Source organism: Sorex fumeus, unplaced genomic scaffold (genome assembly GCF_029834395.1).
Source record: "Sorex fumeus unplaced genomic scaffold, SorFum_2.1 ptg000047l, whole genome shotgun sequence".
Lineage (NCBI taxonomy): Eukaryota > Metazoa > Chordata > Mammalia > Eulipotyphla > Soricidae > Sorex > Sorex fumeus.
Genome location: NW_026606104.1, coordinates 1,244,986 through 1,258,824, shown reverse-complemented (window position 1 = coordinate 1,258,824; position 13,839 = coordinate 1,244,986). Strand labels below are relative to the sequence as shown.

At 35.4% G+C, this 13,839-nt stretch overlaps 1 protein-coding gene across 3 annotated transcripts in view; it reads right to left on the bottom strand.

The window, feature by feature from the left end:
- Positions 1 to 13,839, bottom strand: part of CEPT1 (choline/ethanolamine phosphotransferase 1) — a 37,528-nt gene that overhangs the window by 1,459 nt on the left and 22,230 nt on the right. For 2 of the 3 annotated variants that reach the window (XM_056122827.1, XM_056122824.1), the window contains exons 5-8: positions 7,142 to 7,226; positions 1,894 to 2,025; positions 878 to 1,036; positions 80 to 205 (exon numbers count right to left, since the gene is read on the bottom strand). In XM_056122827.1, the coding sequence (XP_055978802.1) occupies positions 80 to 205; positions 878 to 1,036; positions 1,894 to 2,025; positions 7,142 to 7,226 (502 nt within the window). Of the gene's footprint in view, positions 1 to 79; positions 206 to 877; positions 1,037 to 1,893; positions 2,026 to 7,141; positions 7,227 to 13,507; positions 13,593 to 13,839 lie in introns of all 3 variants that reach the window. The other variant, XM_056122825.1, reaches the window with a different exon arrangement.

The following is a 13,839-nucleotide window of genomic DNA, read 5'->3' as shown; positions in this document are numbered from 1 at the left end:
TTACATCTATTTCAAAGGACTGGCAAGAAGCAAGAAAACAACCTCCAACTCATGAAACAGGACAAAGGACAGCACTTACCAGGGCAATCCAAAGTACAATATATTCATCAATAAAGCTGTTAAAATACTGGTCTAGAAACAAAAGTGCTGGGCCTATAAATGCCGTGTCATGCAAATGCATTTCACTTTTAGTCATATGTGCAACCTATGAATAAAACAGAATCAATGAGGTAAGCATTTTTCCATAAGAGCAATTGTAAATAAGTTTTGTTCAAAGGCTTTAAGAATTATATAGAAATATTTATTACATTTCCCAAACTAAAAAACTGAGCTGTTTACTGGAGGAATATCTATCTATCTATCTATCTATCTATCTATCTATCTATCTATCTAATAAGCCCCCACCCTCAGCTGTTCTTCCTTAAAGGTCTTACTTTGAATGTAGAGATTAAAGAGTGCAAATTAGCTAAATAAACAAACTGAACTTCGAATAAAGGAGAGAGCTCCAATAACCTCAGATGTGGTTTTACAGGAAAAAAAAATTGCTTCCATGTTCATGCCAAGAGACTGACTGGAGAACAAACTTTTTTTTTTTCTTTTTCTTTTTGGGTCACAGCTGGTGATACACAGGGGTTACTCCTGACTCTGCACTCAGGAATTACTCCTGGTGGTGCTCAGGGGATCATATGGAATGCTGGGACTTGAACCCTGGTCAGCCGCATGCAAGGCAAAAGCCCTACCCGCTGTGCTGCTATTGCTCCAGCCCCTGGAGAACAGTCTTGAACAGCTTAGGTGCTACAAAATGAAAAATGATAGCCCTCAAACTACACTGAGATGCAAATTAAAAGTCAAACAAATAAAAAAATCTGGTGCTTACCACAAGTTTGTTAGTGATTTTAGCAGATACAAAACCAAATGTAAGTATATAGAGACAAGGATGCTTCTCAAAAAGCTGAACTGCTGATTTTTTGTAGATCATTGCAGCTAATGTAATCACTGATCCAATATGAAGGAAAGGAGAAAGGACACTTGTTCCCTGTGCAGAGAAAAGAGAATTAATGAAATACTAGTAGATACTGGAAGAAGATCAACTCAGACTATTGAGAACACCGTAGTGTCTGAGCCAGTAAATTGTTTTGTTTTTGGAAAGGTGGGGGGTGGTGACACCTGGTGGTGCTTAGGGCTTTACTCTTTGCTCTGTTCTCAGGTATCACTCCTGGTGATGCTGGAAATAACACTGGGGTCAGCCACATGTGCCTTAGTCCTAATTATCTCCAGTCCAGAGACAGTCATTTCTAGAACTCAGTATCCTTCATTAGTAAACTAAAGTTTACAACATTTGAGAGCTTATCGCTTTCAGTACAAGTAATGAAAATCAATAATATGGACTGGGTACCATATAATTGAGGACTTTACTTGGGAGTTAGGCTTATTTTACAAAACAAGTCATACTTAAAAAAAATACACGTGTATAAAAATATATGTATAATTTATACTAGTTATATGAGATTTACACTAATAAGTGAACAAAATATGCAAACACAAGCATATGAAGTAAATGCGGTGGACAAATCCTGGATACTTTTTCCTGTTGGTGATGGGAGGAGGCATACCAGGTAGTGCTGGGAGATTACTTCTAGCTCTGTGCACTTGGGTCAACCCCAGCAGTGCTCAAGGTATCAGGCAGTGTCAAAGATTGCCTCCTGCGTGCGAAGCATGTGCTCAGCCCTTTTAGCTATCTCTCTGGCCCTTGATTTTACTTTTTAAAAAGATAAAGCTGAAACTCTAAATTATCAGGTGGTCCCCTCATCCCCAATTCAAGTAAAAACAAAATGACCACATAACCAAGCCCCAGTGTTCCAACAATCATTGGAAATCTTATGATATACTTACTGCTATTGTTGATCCATTTTTTCCAACACCACCTGTGAAGATTACACGGAAGTAATTTGTACAGGAAAATATGGTCCCCGCTACTGTACAAAGTGCAGGAAAAATTTTCATTTGAATATTCAGCACTGGAATCTTTAATGAGTAAAAAGAAAGAAAAATTAAAATTTTTGTACAAAAATTGAAATTAGAAAACTATTTGATTCATGTTTTGAATATTCTCAAAATCCTCACAGTTTGGTAAATAGTTAATAGAAATTCCCTGATCCCTTTCACTATAAGCAATATAGTAAGTCTCAAGAAATAAGGGGGGAAATATAGAAGTCATTCACATATCTGACACCAAAGTCGAAGAGAATAGTGAATCCCAATCTTATTAATTTGTGTCATAAGCAAAGTTTTAACTAATGCAGGCCAGAAGTCTGGCAACAATAAGCCAGGCTGCTTCCCAGATTTTTTTTTTTTTTTAATAAAAGAAGTGTACCATGCCAGGAGTATGGAAAGCCAGGAGTAACTCCTGAGCTTTGCCAGATAGGGTCCCCAAACTAAATAAATTAAGGACCAGAGCAATAGTACAGTGGCTAGGGCTTGGCTGACCTGGGTTTGATCCCTGGCATCCCATATGGTCCCCTGAGCACCACCAGGAGTAATTCCTCTGTGCAGAGCCAGGAATAACCCCTGAGGACCACTGGGTGTGGCCCCCACACAAAACGAAACAGAAATGCACCTTGCCTTTTCCTTCTTGCGGTTTTTGAACTCTCTCTTAGCTAGATTTTAAAAAAATCTACAAACTAAAGAATGGAAGATCAAAGTGGGTAAAAATCTATTCAGGAGAGTTCCCAAATCCAAACAGTTAAGATGCAGACAGTTAGTAGAAGCAGTGGGCTAACCAGAAGATGTTCATATGCAGGGGTAAATAAAACTCAAGTACATCCAGCTCCACAAAATTTAAATACTTATGTTCATATTCATAAGTAGTATATACATTGTATAGTAAACAAAAATTTATTTACCTAACATAGGTGCTAAGTAAGCTGAGATCATGTATTTAACATTTCAAGTATAATGTCCATCATTTAAAAAATATACTTAAACTGAATTTTTAAGTCCCTCCCTTTTTTTGCATGTTTCCTTTACCATTTGTGAAATTCACCATAAATGTTGTCTAATGCGAATAAAGCAAAATTATCATTCTAGTAATGGAAAGACATGACTACATGAACAAGATTCCAGATGCTCAATTTGGTTTAATATGTGTTGAGTTCTTACATTAAAAACATTTAATTAGGGCTGTTTATACATTTTTTTGGGGGCTACCACCTTGACCACTCTTTAAAATAAAGAGAGACCGTGGGGGCAGGGTGGGGGTCGGGGAAGGAAAACTCAGGATGTTGGTGCTGGAAATTACACTGGTGGAGGGATGGGTTTTGGAACATAGTATGACTGAAACCCAATCATGAACAGCTTTGTAATGCTCATCTCATAGTGATTCAATTAAAAAGAAAAGCAGGAATCGGCATGTTTGTATAGCTCAAATAATATTTGAGCTAAAGAAAAGTACTAAATGATAGTAATGAACATTACATACTGATTAAGGGACCAATAAATAGATCAAAAGGAAAAAAAGAGGAAAACAATACTTTCTGGTGTTTGTTGTATAAAACTCTAGTACAACTGCAGGCATGAATCTAAATGTTTAGTTACTGCATTTCTTCAAAACTCTTAAGAATTCTCAAGGACTAAAACTCTCAAGAACGACTCAACTTGTTTACACAAAGCTCTTTTGCAAGATGATAACTCAAAAAACCTCTGAAATCAATTTCAGACTTCAAGTAATACTGTGGCTGTGTTTAATTTTCTAAAATGAAACTAGTACACTTAAAAATCAAGTTCAAAAATACAAAAATAAAGAATATCTTAAATGGTCATCTTCCCCCACTAAATGAGCTCCAATTTTTACATACTAATTCAAAACTTTTCAGTGAAGGTGCCATGATTGCTACTGAACCCCAAGAAAAGAAAAAAAAATTTTGCTCTATTTCAGTAAACTAGGGATATTACAATCTAAATCCAAAGCACCTGGCTGAAATTCAATATTCTGGAGCTAGTTTTCTTTTTCCTTCAGAGACAAAGGACCTGACTGGCACAAGGTGAAATACTAGACTCCCTCAGAACACAAAAGAAGCCAAGTATTTATCCATTACAGGGGCATCCCTATGTTAGGTTTAAGCTACCGAATAACAATAACTGGCAGCCCTGCTGTGAAAGTAATCTGTGCCACAACTGAACTGACTAGATCACAACAGTATTCAAGGTTTGGTTCAGGATCATGGAAACTGTTGCCAGCTGAAAGAATTAGCATAAATATTAGAAAAGCCAGCATATTTGTCAATGGCTCAGAGCACAAAGCAAACTACAGATTTATGAACAACCTATCATCAACAAAATCAGTAAGAGCAAGCACCTTTTACCTCCCTGAATTTTTCTTTTGTTCTCTTCCTCCAAAAACTCCTTGTGTCCGTAGTATAGCTGCTCTACAGAAATGGGCACAAAGTGATAGACCTTCACCTAAGGAAAACTCTGGAGTTCCAGAAGTCTTCTAGACTGGGAAGAGTTAGAACTGTCTTGTGTCAAACCCAATACAGCCAGAGGATAGTGCTTTGGATTCATGCCATGAATTTATGCATCCAAATAAATACCAATTTAGTACAATTAATCTTTTTAAGAAGTGGTGAAAAAAAAATCTTAAATTGTGAACCACATGATAATGGCCATATTTTGGTTCGATCATTTGCATTATAGCAGCTACTAAACTGTGAGGCTATTTTTCTTACTGGCATAGCAAAATATTCGTACAACGTTTGAAAATTTCAGCAGAAATAGAAGCATCATTTTGAGATTAGATATTTTCTTCCAAAGAATGTGAAAAGTCTGTAAAAACTTTTTGTGTAAGTGAATTCCATAAAAATAAAATGTAACAAGTATTAATGTCCACTACATGTTGAAGAAAAATCCCCATGTCTTAATTATTTAAGTCTAAGGGCAATTCTAAAGTTTTCACTTCAGAAGAGAAATAAATTACAGCACATAGTCTTTAGTTAAACATAATGAATTTTGAAACCTCCTATGCTCACCATTTACCTTCACTGAGTTCCAAAAGGTGTCTTATAGTTTAATTAACGCCCATATTTAAAAGAATCAAGCATCAGTGAAAGTAACTATGAAAAGATTACATAAAGGTGTTTTTCAAGGTAAAAGATTTTTTACTTTATAAAGATGACATGAGGAAAGATAGATTTAAGACATTCAGAAGGAAATAGCCTTGTGGGAAATACACAGAAATGTATTTTGTTTCTTGAATGTGTAAATCATCCAGAGTTTGTTTTTCGTTTTTAGGCCACACCCGGCAATGCTCAGGGATTGTTCCTGGCTCTGTGCTCAGGAGTCACTCCCAGTGGTGGTCAGGGGACCACATAGGATTGGACCTGGGTCTGCCACATGCAAGGGAGGTGCCTTACCTGCTATACTATCACTCTGGCCCCCACCCACTGACTTTTGAGTATGAAAATAATTTTCCTCCTTAAAAAATAACCAAGGAGGAAATGCATGTAGTAAAGGGGTGAATGCCTAGATCACACTTGACCCCAGAGGATAGAGAGGAGGATACAGAAGGAAAGTAGGGGAGTGGTGAGAAGATGAGAAAGGATTGGGTTTCAGTTATACTGGTGATGTTGGGTTCATGTATGTAGCTGTATTTCTGAAGTAGAGAGCCAACAACACTGAAAACACAAGATCTAAGTTGCAACCACTGAACTTTGAAATGTAGCTGTCAAGGTGGCAGCTAGGGGTTGAGGGGAAGAGGGTGGGATGGGAAGGAGCACAGGAACACTGGTTGAAGGAAGCTGACACGGGTGGTGGGATTGGTGTTGAAATATAGTATGCCAAAAACTCACAGTTAAATTAGAAAGGTAAATTGAAAACAACCAAGGGAAAAGTTATCAAAAAAAAAAGATAATCAAAACCTTTGATAAAAAAACCCACCTTGAAGGAAAAAAAGCAGCAGCAGGAAATTGATAGTAAACAGTACATAAATAAATCACTTACCTTTGTGAAAGAGTTAATCTTCTGGAACCAGCATTATAACATTTGCTGGTTTTTTTTTTTTTTACCATAAATTTGCTTTCTAAATATCAGTAAGGACTTTTAATGAGAATTTGGAGAGCAATTTCCATTTTATGGCCTCAACTTTAAAGGAGGAAAGTTTCACATCTGAATCTAAATAAATATCTTTTATCTATTTTGGCACAAATAAGTAAAAGCACCGCATGTAGCAATCTTGCTGAATATTATGCAATTCAAAATAGCATATTCAGCAGTGAACCCAGAGGGCAAAACAAAAAGGAAAAAGAAACATAGGGGTCTGTGGTCAGTTATGTGAATCTGTACTGGGAATTGTGTATAGGATACAAAATATTTCTCTAAGTCTCCAAATATCACCAGAAAAGCCCCTTTTCATTTACTGATGACAATAGTCAGTTAAGAACAAGACAGGGACCAGAATTTGTTTTCCTAACCTGATCTTATAACCTAAACTTGCTAAGCCTGGAATTAGATTGCTGAGGTTAGGAACGTCATTTTGATCTTGGAGATTCTTGGAATACTTTTTGAAATTTCATTTCAAAGCATTCATTCAGTGTGGAGGTCATAGCCAACTTATTATGCCAAATATGCTGCTCAGCTTAAGTACATGACTGAAAAATTGAAAAAAACCTTTTTTTTGGGGGGGTGGTGTTGATGGTTTGTTTTGGGGTCACAACTTGCAGTACTCAGGGCTCTGGAGACCATATAGGGTATCAGAGATTGAACCCAGGCCAGCCGCATGGAAGGCAAGCACCCTATCTACTGTGCTATCTTTCTTCAGTCCCTGAAAAGAAAATCCTGAAAGTCAAAGGCCTATTTTAATCTGGTTATTGAAGAACTGCCCATATTACCTGCTGCTTCCTTAGCTGTAAAGGAATGACACAACATGATTCATATCATTTTATATGAACCTACGGTATGACAGAACTCTAGTAGTAAAGGTAAAATTCACCATACCCTAAAGAGAAGTAGATGTCCTACTCTTGTTGTTCCCTTTCATTTTCATAAAAGAAAATAATTTTACATATCACCCTTTACCTGGATTATCCTATATTAGAACACACAAGCAAAAGACAACATGCATTATGAGATACACAATGTGAACAGTTACCATAGATTGCCAAAAAGGTGGTCCTCCAATCACTGCCAGCAAATGCATGATTATTATGAAGATTTGCACTTCAGTCACATCAATTCTGATTAGGTACAAAAAGCCAAAAAAGCAGAATTACTCAAAAACAATTTCAAGTTAATTACTTGCAAGCTTAGCAGCATTCCTCTATCATGCACAATAGAAAAAAAAATCTCAAATATTGAGGAAAGGGGAAAAGGAGGTGTCAAAAATTTGTTATGAGCATAATCAAATAAAATTCAGTCTTTAAATTTGATGAATTTCACAGAGCAATAAAAACCCCTCCTTTCAAAAGTAAATTTCTGACTCATTAAGATTGGGTTGAAACTATAGCTTAACCTTTCCCACCCAAAAAGTGGGGGGGCGGGGGGAATAGCTATATGTCTATTAAATTTTAAACATCAGCAGAGGATTATAACATACTGTTATATAATAGAAAATAATGAAATAAGGGCTTTGTAGTATCAAATGGAAGAAATAGAGAGCTTTTACTAAAGTTACATCAATCTCTGCGATCTTGCAAATCTTACTGCCCTTAGATATATTAACATCCTCCATTGTATGTTTATGAAAAAAAAAATTCAAATTTTTACCCTAAGTAAGTACCTTAAGATTTCTAGAAAGAAGATCAGAAAGTGGCCAAGAATTAGCTTGAAGTTTGCTGAAAATGACTTTAGAGTCAAGAAGAGATAAACCTGGTGCAAAAACAGGGCAGCAGAAATGAGAAGTTTGAAAGTCTGAAAAAAAAAGATTCTGGGAAAAAAGATTGAGTAGCAAAGCATTAACTGGAGTTTTCCTTCTGGAGACCAGCACTTTGTATAATCTTGAGAGTATCATCTCAGATTGTTGGGTCCAAATGCCTTTTAATGATGAAAATTTATCCTACCCATCTGTTTACAAATGTGTGCAAGGCTATTCTGTAGAACATATTTCATAATAGCAAAATTCAAATCATCCCGCAATAACAGAATGATTATATCAATATAGCAATTATAGTCCTTCCAAATAATATCTGGGGGCTTATAAAAAAATGAAAAAAAAAGGAAGAACAAGGAGGCTCCCTGTACAGTGATATAGAATAAAATCAAAGAAATGGAAGTCCCCAAAAAGATATCACAGAATATATATGTGTACATATATATGCTACTTTTCATGTAAAAAAGAAAAATAATACTTAATTTTTATTCTTGCCAATATTTACATAACAAATTTCTGGAAAAATACATGACAGGGTAAGAACAGGTTACCTATTGGAGAGGTCAGTGTAGGGACTGGGCAGTTGGCGGGTGAGGATGGGAAGGACACTAATCACTGCAGACCTTTGTTTATAATATTAGTTTAAAAATAAAATAGTTTAGCCATTAAGGTAATTTTTTAAAAAGTAAGCAGTCTAAAAAAAAATAGGTATCAACAATAGCAAGGGGGTTCAATTTCCAGATTAGAACAGAGCCCCCAATTCTAAGTCTGATACTTCAAGCAGAAACCTATATTCTGAGCTTAAGTTACAATCTTTATTGAAAGCTTCATGCTTGTAATAAACAACGTGGCTGCAACCAGTCTCTCACAACTGTAAAACTGCTCTTTGTTTGCTAAAGAATGTTTTTAAATGGATTATTAAGCTGCAAACATATCGTGATGTAGTTATCTTGATATACACATTAGGAAAAAAAATGGAACTGAATTAAGCTAAGAAGAATCTGTAGAGCTGACCTGTGAGTGGTGTTGCCAATAGGGGGAATTACACACAGTAGCAGACTCAGGAGACTAAGCAGGTGTCAAAGATGATCGACTCTGTCTTGGGTGGAGAAGGGTAGACATCTTACAACATTTTGCTGGACATATGAAGCAGCCTTTTGGGAGGGGAAGGGCCAGAAGTATAGAATTACAAAATAAAAGTGGAGGGAACCTCATGCAGTTTATCTTTGTACCGTGGATGAATGTAAAAGAGAATAGGAAACATGAAACAGATCTTTACAGATTGGGTCTTTAGGGCAGCGGTTTTCAAATGCCAGTCAGCAGACCAGTGCCCATCTGCAAGTGTAATAAGGTTGAAAGCTTTGGTCTACATCATTTGATAGGGTAAAGGGTGGCCTGCTTGGAAATTTGGGAAAAATGTTCTAAACCATTCAGATATTGTCACTGTATTTTAATTAACAATGCCTTAATGCCAAAAGGAAGGCCCATAGAAGACTTACTTACCAGAATATTTGTTCCAGTTTATCTGGTCTAAAGGAATACTCTATTCCCTGATACCTCAAGGTGTGAGAGTCATGAACACTGTCTAGCACTACTCTTTGAGGTTGCCTCTACTCTTGACTATCAGTAAAAAAGGTGCAATACAAAGGTGCCACAGGAGAGAAATGAAGCAAGCCAAGGAAGGACAGGTAGCAGAAATGACTGACAATGAATAAGAGTTAAGGGTTCTGTTTAGAAGAGACTGACAATCTGTGACAATAAATTTTTCTACCTTCCCACTAAGAATTCTCACAAAACGAAACTGAATTTAGATTAACACATGCTTGGAGGGACTCTTTTACTTTTTTGAGCTATTTAGGAAAGACGGTTATCTAGAAGGGATAATATTATATAAGGGCAGAAATGTGTTATTTCTAGAGTCACTTGTTTTTCTAATTTTTTTTTATTGCTCTTTGTGGGGCTGGAGATTGAACCCAGATCCCATGCATGCAAGGCAAGTGCTTTGCTGCTGTGTCACACCCTCAACTTATTATTTTCAAAATGGGTGACAATATTCCTTAGTGCTGGAACTTAGAGTAGAAAACAAAGAATAAACAAAATCAACCTCCATAACTACACCAAAGTTAAGCCTTTCAGGACCTGGTGATACAGGGTAGACATGCAACTAAAACACCAGGATGCTTTATGGGAAAAAATGGGAAAACAAGTACATCTGTAGCACTCTATTTTCAGAAGAAGAAGTGAGATAATAGCAAACATAATTTCCTGTAACCATAAAAGTCCTTGAATAACTTTACTTGGTATTGCTTTTTTAAAATAACTTTATTTTCATTCCGGTTGTGAAAGGAGAAAAGTTACTTCCCCAATTGCTTGGATAATGCATCCGAGTATTTTGAACAGGATAAACTCCTGCAACAAGCCAGGAACAATGTTCTGGTGGCTGTCCTGGAGTGGGGCAAAGGAAGGAAAGAAGGAAACTAACTTTCATTGGAACTAAAGCTTTGCCATTTTTCTGATGGGAGGTGTTAACTGTGGCATTCAACACACATTCAACACACACAAGGCATCTTTTGGGTCTGTCATTCCCTATAAGCTGAGTGGTATATTGTGTAAGAGGCAAAGAGACTAAAATGTCTTAAATGAATGCGAGTAATTCTAACTCTAAAAATGGAACAGAGATTCTACCTGGAATGAAGATCACAGGGAACCTTGATCACCATAAAAAGGCAGTGGAGAATTCCCGGATCAGGGCAGTTAAAATATCAGAAATACAGTTTTTAAAGATAACTATATAATACAGTTCCAAATTATACAAGTTGGTTAACTGAAGAAAATGTGTCTATACTGAAAGTTTCATTTTTATTTCTTAGTATTCTAAGATAACTAGCAAATATATTTCATTTGAACTTTAATATGACTATTGAGGGATGTGAGATTTAAGAACATACTGTTAAGAGTTGATAAGCAGGTTAATGATCTTTTCCCAAAACTTTTCTTATTTGGTTTTGGGACCATACCCAGAAGTGGGCTGATTTTTGTTCAGGGATCACTCCTGGTACTGCTGGGGACCATATAGGATGCAAGGGACAGAACCTGGATAGGATGCAGCCAAGGTATGTGCCTTAACTACTGTACTTTCTCTCCAGTCCTTCCTGAACTTTTCTATATCTTTCTCCTTTAATATCAGAAATAAGACTATTTAGTCCATCTCTTTATTTTCAACACTTATAACATGACCATGATACTTTAAAAGTATACTTGCAATTAATTTGTGACAAATACTTTTTGTTAAGTATGCATATAAATAAAATTGTGTTGTCTTTGGCTTGGTTATTCTCTGGTTAAAAAAAGAATATGTTCCAGAACTAAATTCACAATGTCAAAAAACCCCTAGTTCTTAATAATTTTACTTGTGTAAGCTATTATTTTAAAATAAACATTTCTTTTAAAGTTATTTATTGGAGGTGTGGAATCCTATTCAAAGATTAGATTATCATTAACTATAGTCTAACAATTATTAGTAAATGGATCTGAAGTTTTAGTAAATTGTTAATTTAAAATGAGGATCAGTTTAGAAATTCAATACACCACAATATTGGTAAGAAAAACTCATAATAAAAAAGTGAAGAATTCTGGAGAAGAGTAGGAGTAACATAGGTTTCAGATTAACAAATTAATAATGAAATGACAGAGAATATTTACTATATGCCAGGTGTTATGAGCACATATCTTTTATTCTTAATTTTCATGACTATTTGACTTATCATATTATACATGAGGAAATTTAGTCAAATTTTTTGACTAGCTTTCCTAAGGTTATAGAGAAAGTGGGAAAGTGTTAAAAGAAAACAGGAATATTATTACTACATAGCATGGGAATTCTCAATTTTCAGTCTACCAATTAATGGAGGCAAATACTTGTCAGGTTTGAACTTGCTATCACTCAGATATCCGAACTTTCAGAATGATGTTTCTCGTATTTTAACACAATAGTTCCTAATCTGGAAATACATTAGAAATAAAAATTCCAAAGCTTACTTTCTAAAATGCATCTGATAACTTCAATTCAATCACTACATTTGTTACAGCAAGAAATACTTAAAGCAAAAAAAAAAAAAATCTCTGCAAGTTAGCAACAGGCCAAAGTGAAGACATTATACCTGGAGGAAAAAAGAAAGCTTTTCTAAAACTTTAATCATGATGGTAAATGCACTCATTTATAGGAACATTTTAATGGGAGGGGCTCTCTAAATGTAGTGTACCTTGTTATCACAGTCAAACAAGGTGTGAGTAAATAATTCAGTCAACATCCTGACTGTTAATTTTACTAGTAACATCAGTAGAAAGGACCTTTCATACACATAATAATAGAAGCTCAGTAAGCATAAACCCTCAGACCTTTGGAGAAAGCGGGAGGTTAGGGTAGAGGGGGTGTGAAAGAATGATACATCCTGAATAATGCACATCATTCTGCTCTCTGAGGAAACCCCACAAATAATTTACTTGACTATACTGCAAATTCAACTGATAATGGCTTTCTTCAACTTTGCTCCTATAGAACATTTCTCAGTATGCTCCATAATTCAAATGTATTTTGAAAGAAAATATAGAAAATCTATCACTATTAATGTGTATCCAACGTCTTCACTACTGCTCCTGAATAAATGGACTTAAAGCACTGCAGGATACCTTTCAGGAAGAACTTTGCTACCTGAAGCTCACAATTTCTCTCACTTTAGTGAAGCATTTCTGGACTTAGGGAATTAATGTAGGAAACCTTTTCACTAAAATGATCTGCCAGGTGTCCAGATGAATACTCCATGAACTGTAAAATAAGTGGAATGAATCTAATTTCTATTTTTATTGTAAATAAACTACAAATGTGCAAGAGATTCTAAATTGTTCTACTGGGAAACCATTTCCTAATGAATCTTTTTTAATGTTTGAAAGTCATAAGGTCAAAACTACAATTATGAGAGGAAATAATGTTACTTACTCTTGTAATTAAGGATTTACTACAAAAATCTGAGAAAAGGAGATTGTTCAAAGGTTGACCACAGTAACATGAGAAGCTAAGAATACTAGTTTAAAGGCACAGTTCAGAAAGGAAAACAGAACATAAAACAAATAGAAATGAAAATTGCTTTTAGCATTAATTTTAAAAAATCGAGATCATAGAAAACCCAAGCAAAGGAATTAGTATCAGACTGCTTAAAGGATACACTAAAGAAGTGAAGAGAATAAACAAAATCTTCCCAATGTTTTATAGAATTTTCTCAACTTAGCATATAAGGAAAACTGCTGGCTCTCTTCATTTTTTCAAAATACAAATGTTTTAAAAATATTTCATGGTGGAAAGGGATTTTCCTTCTAAATCACATAAAGTGAAAAATAGTATTAGGTGCAATAAGTAAGCCAGGAGGATTATTTTTAGTATCAAATCACCAGAAATGTTATTTTTGAAAAAATTTTAATAGGGTGGATTTTTATTGCCCTAGTATATTAAAATTATTTGTTTTCTCATGACCTTTTGTCTGTGAAATACCAACAGGTTGACTTTTTACTTTTTAATTACTCTGTGCATGACAAAGGTGCTGTTTTGAGTTCACGCCATTGTTCATTGGACAGCATGAATATTCTAGCAGTTACCGTGAAGTTCCAGAACCAAGGTCCCAGGGTTCCTGTGAGAAGCTGGCATATTATAATTATGATCTGGGACTCTGTAACATCGAATCTATGCATAAGGAAACAAACATTTCAAAATAAACTTTACTCAGAGCTTTTGCTAAAGAACCCTACTAAAACAGGAAGCAAAGAGATTTTAAAAGGCAGCATTCCTATTATAGACATCAATAAAAGTCAATGATACAGTTTCTACAGTACTACTGCTATCCTTATGCATACATTTATATCTTGTACCCAAATCAAGAACAGTAAGAAAATGTAAAAACTGCAACTGCAACACACTAAATTGCTTGTTA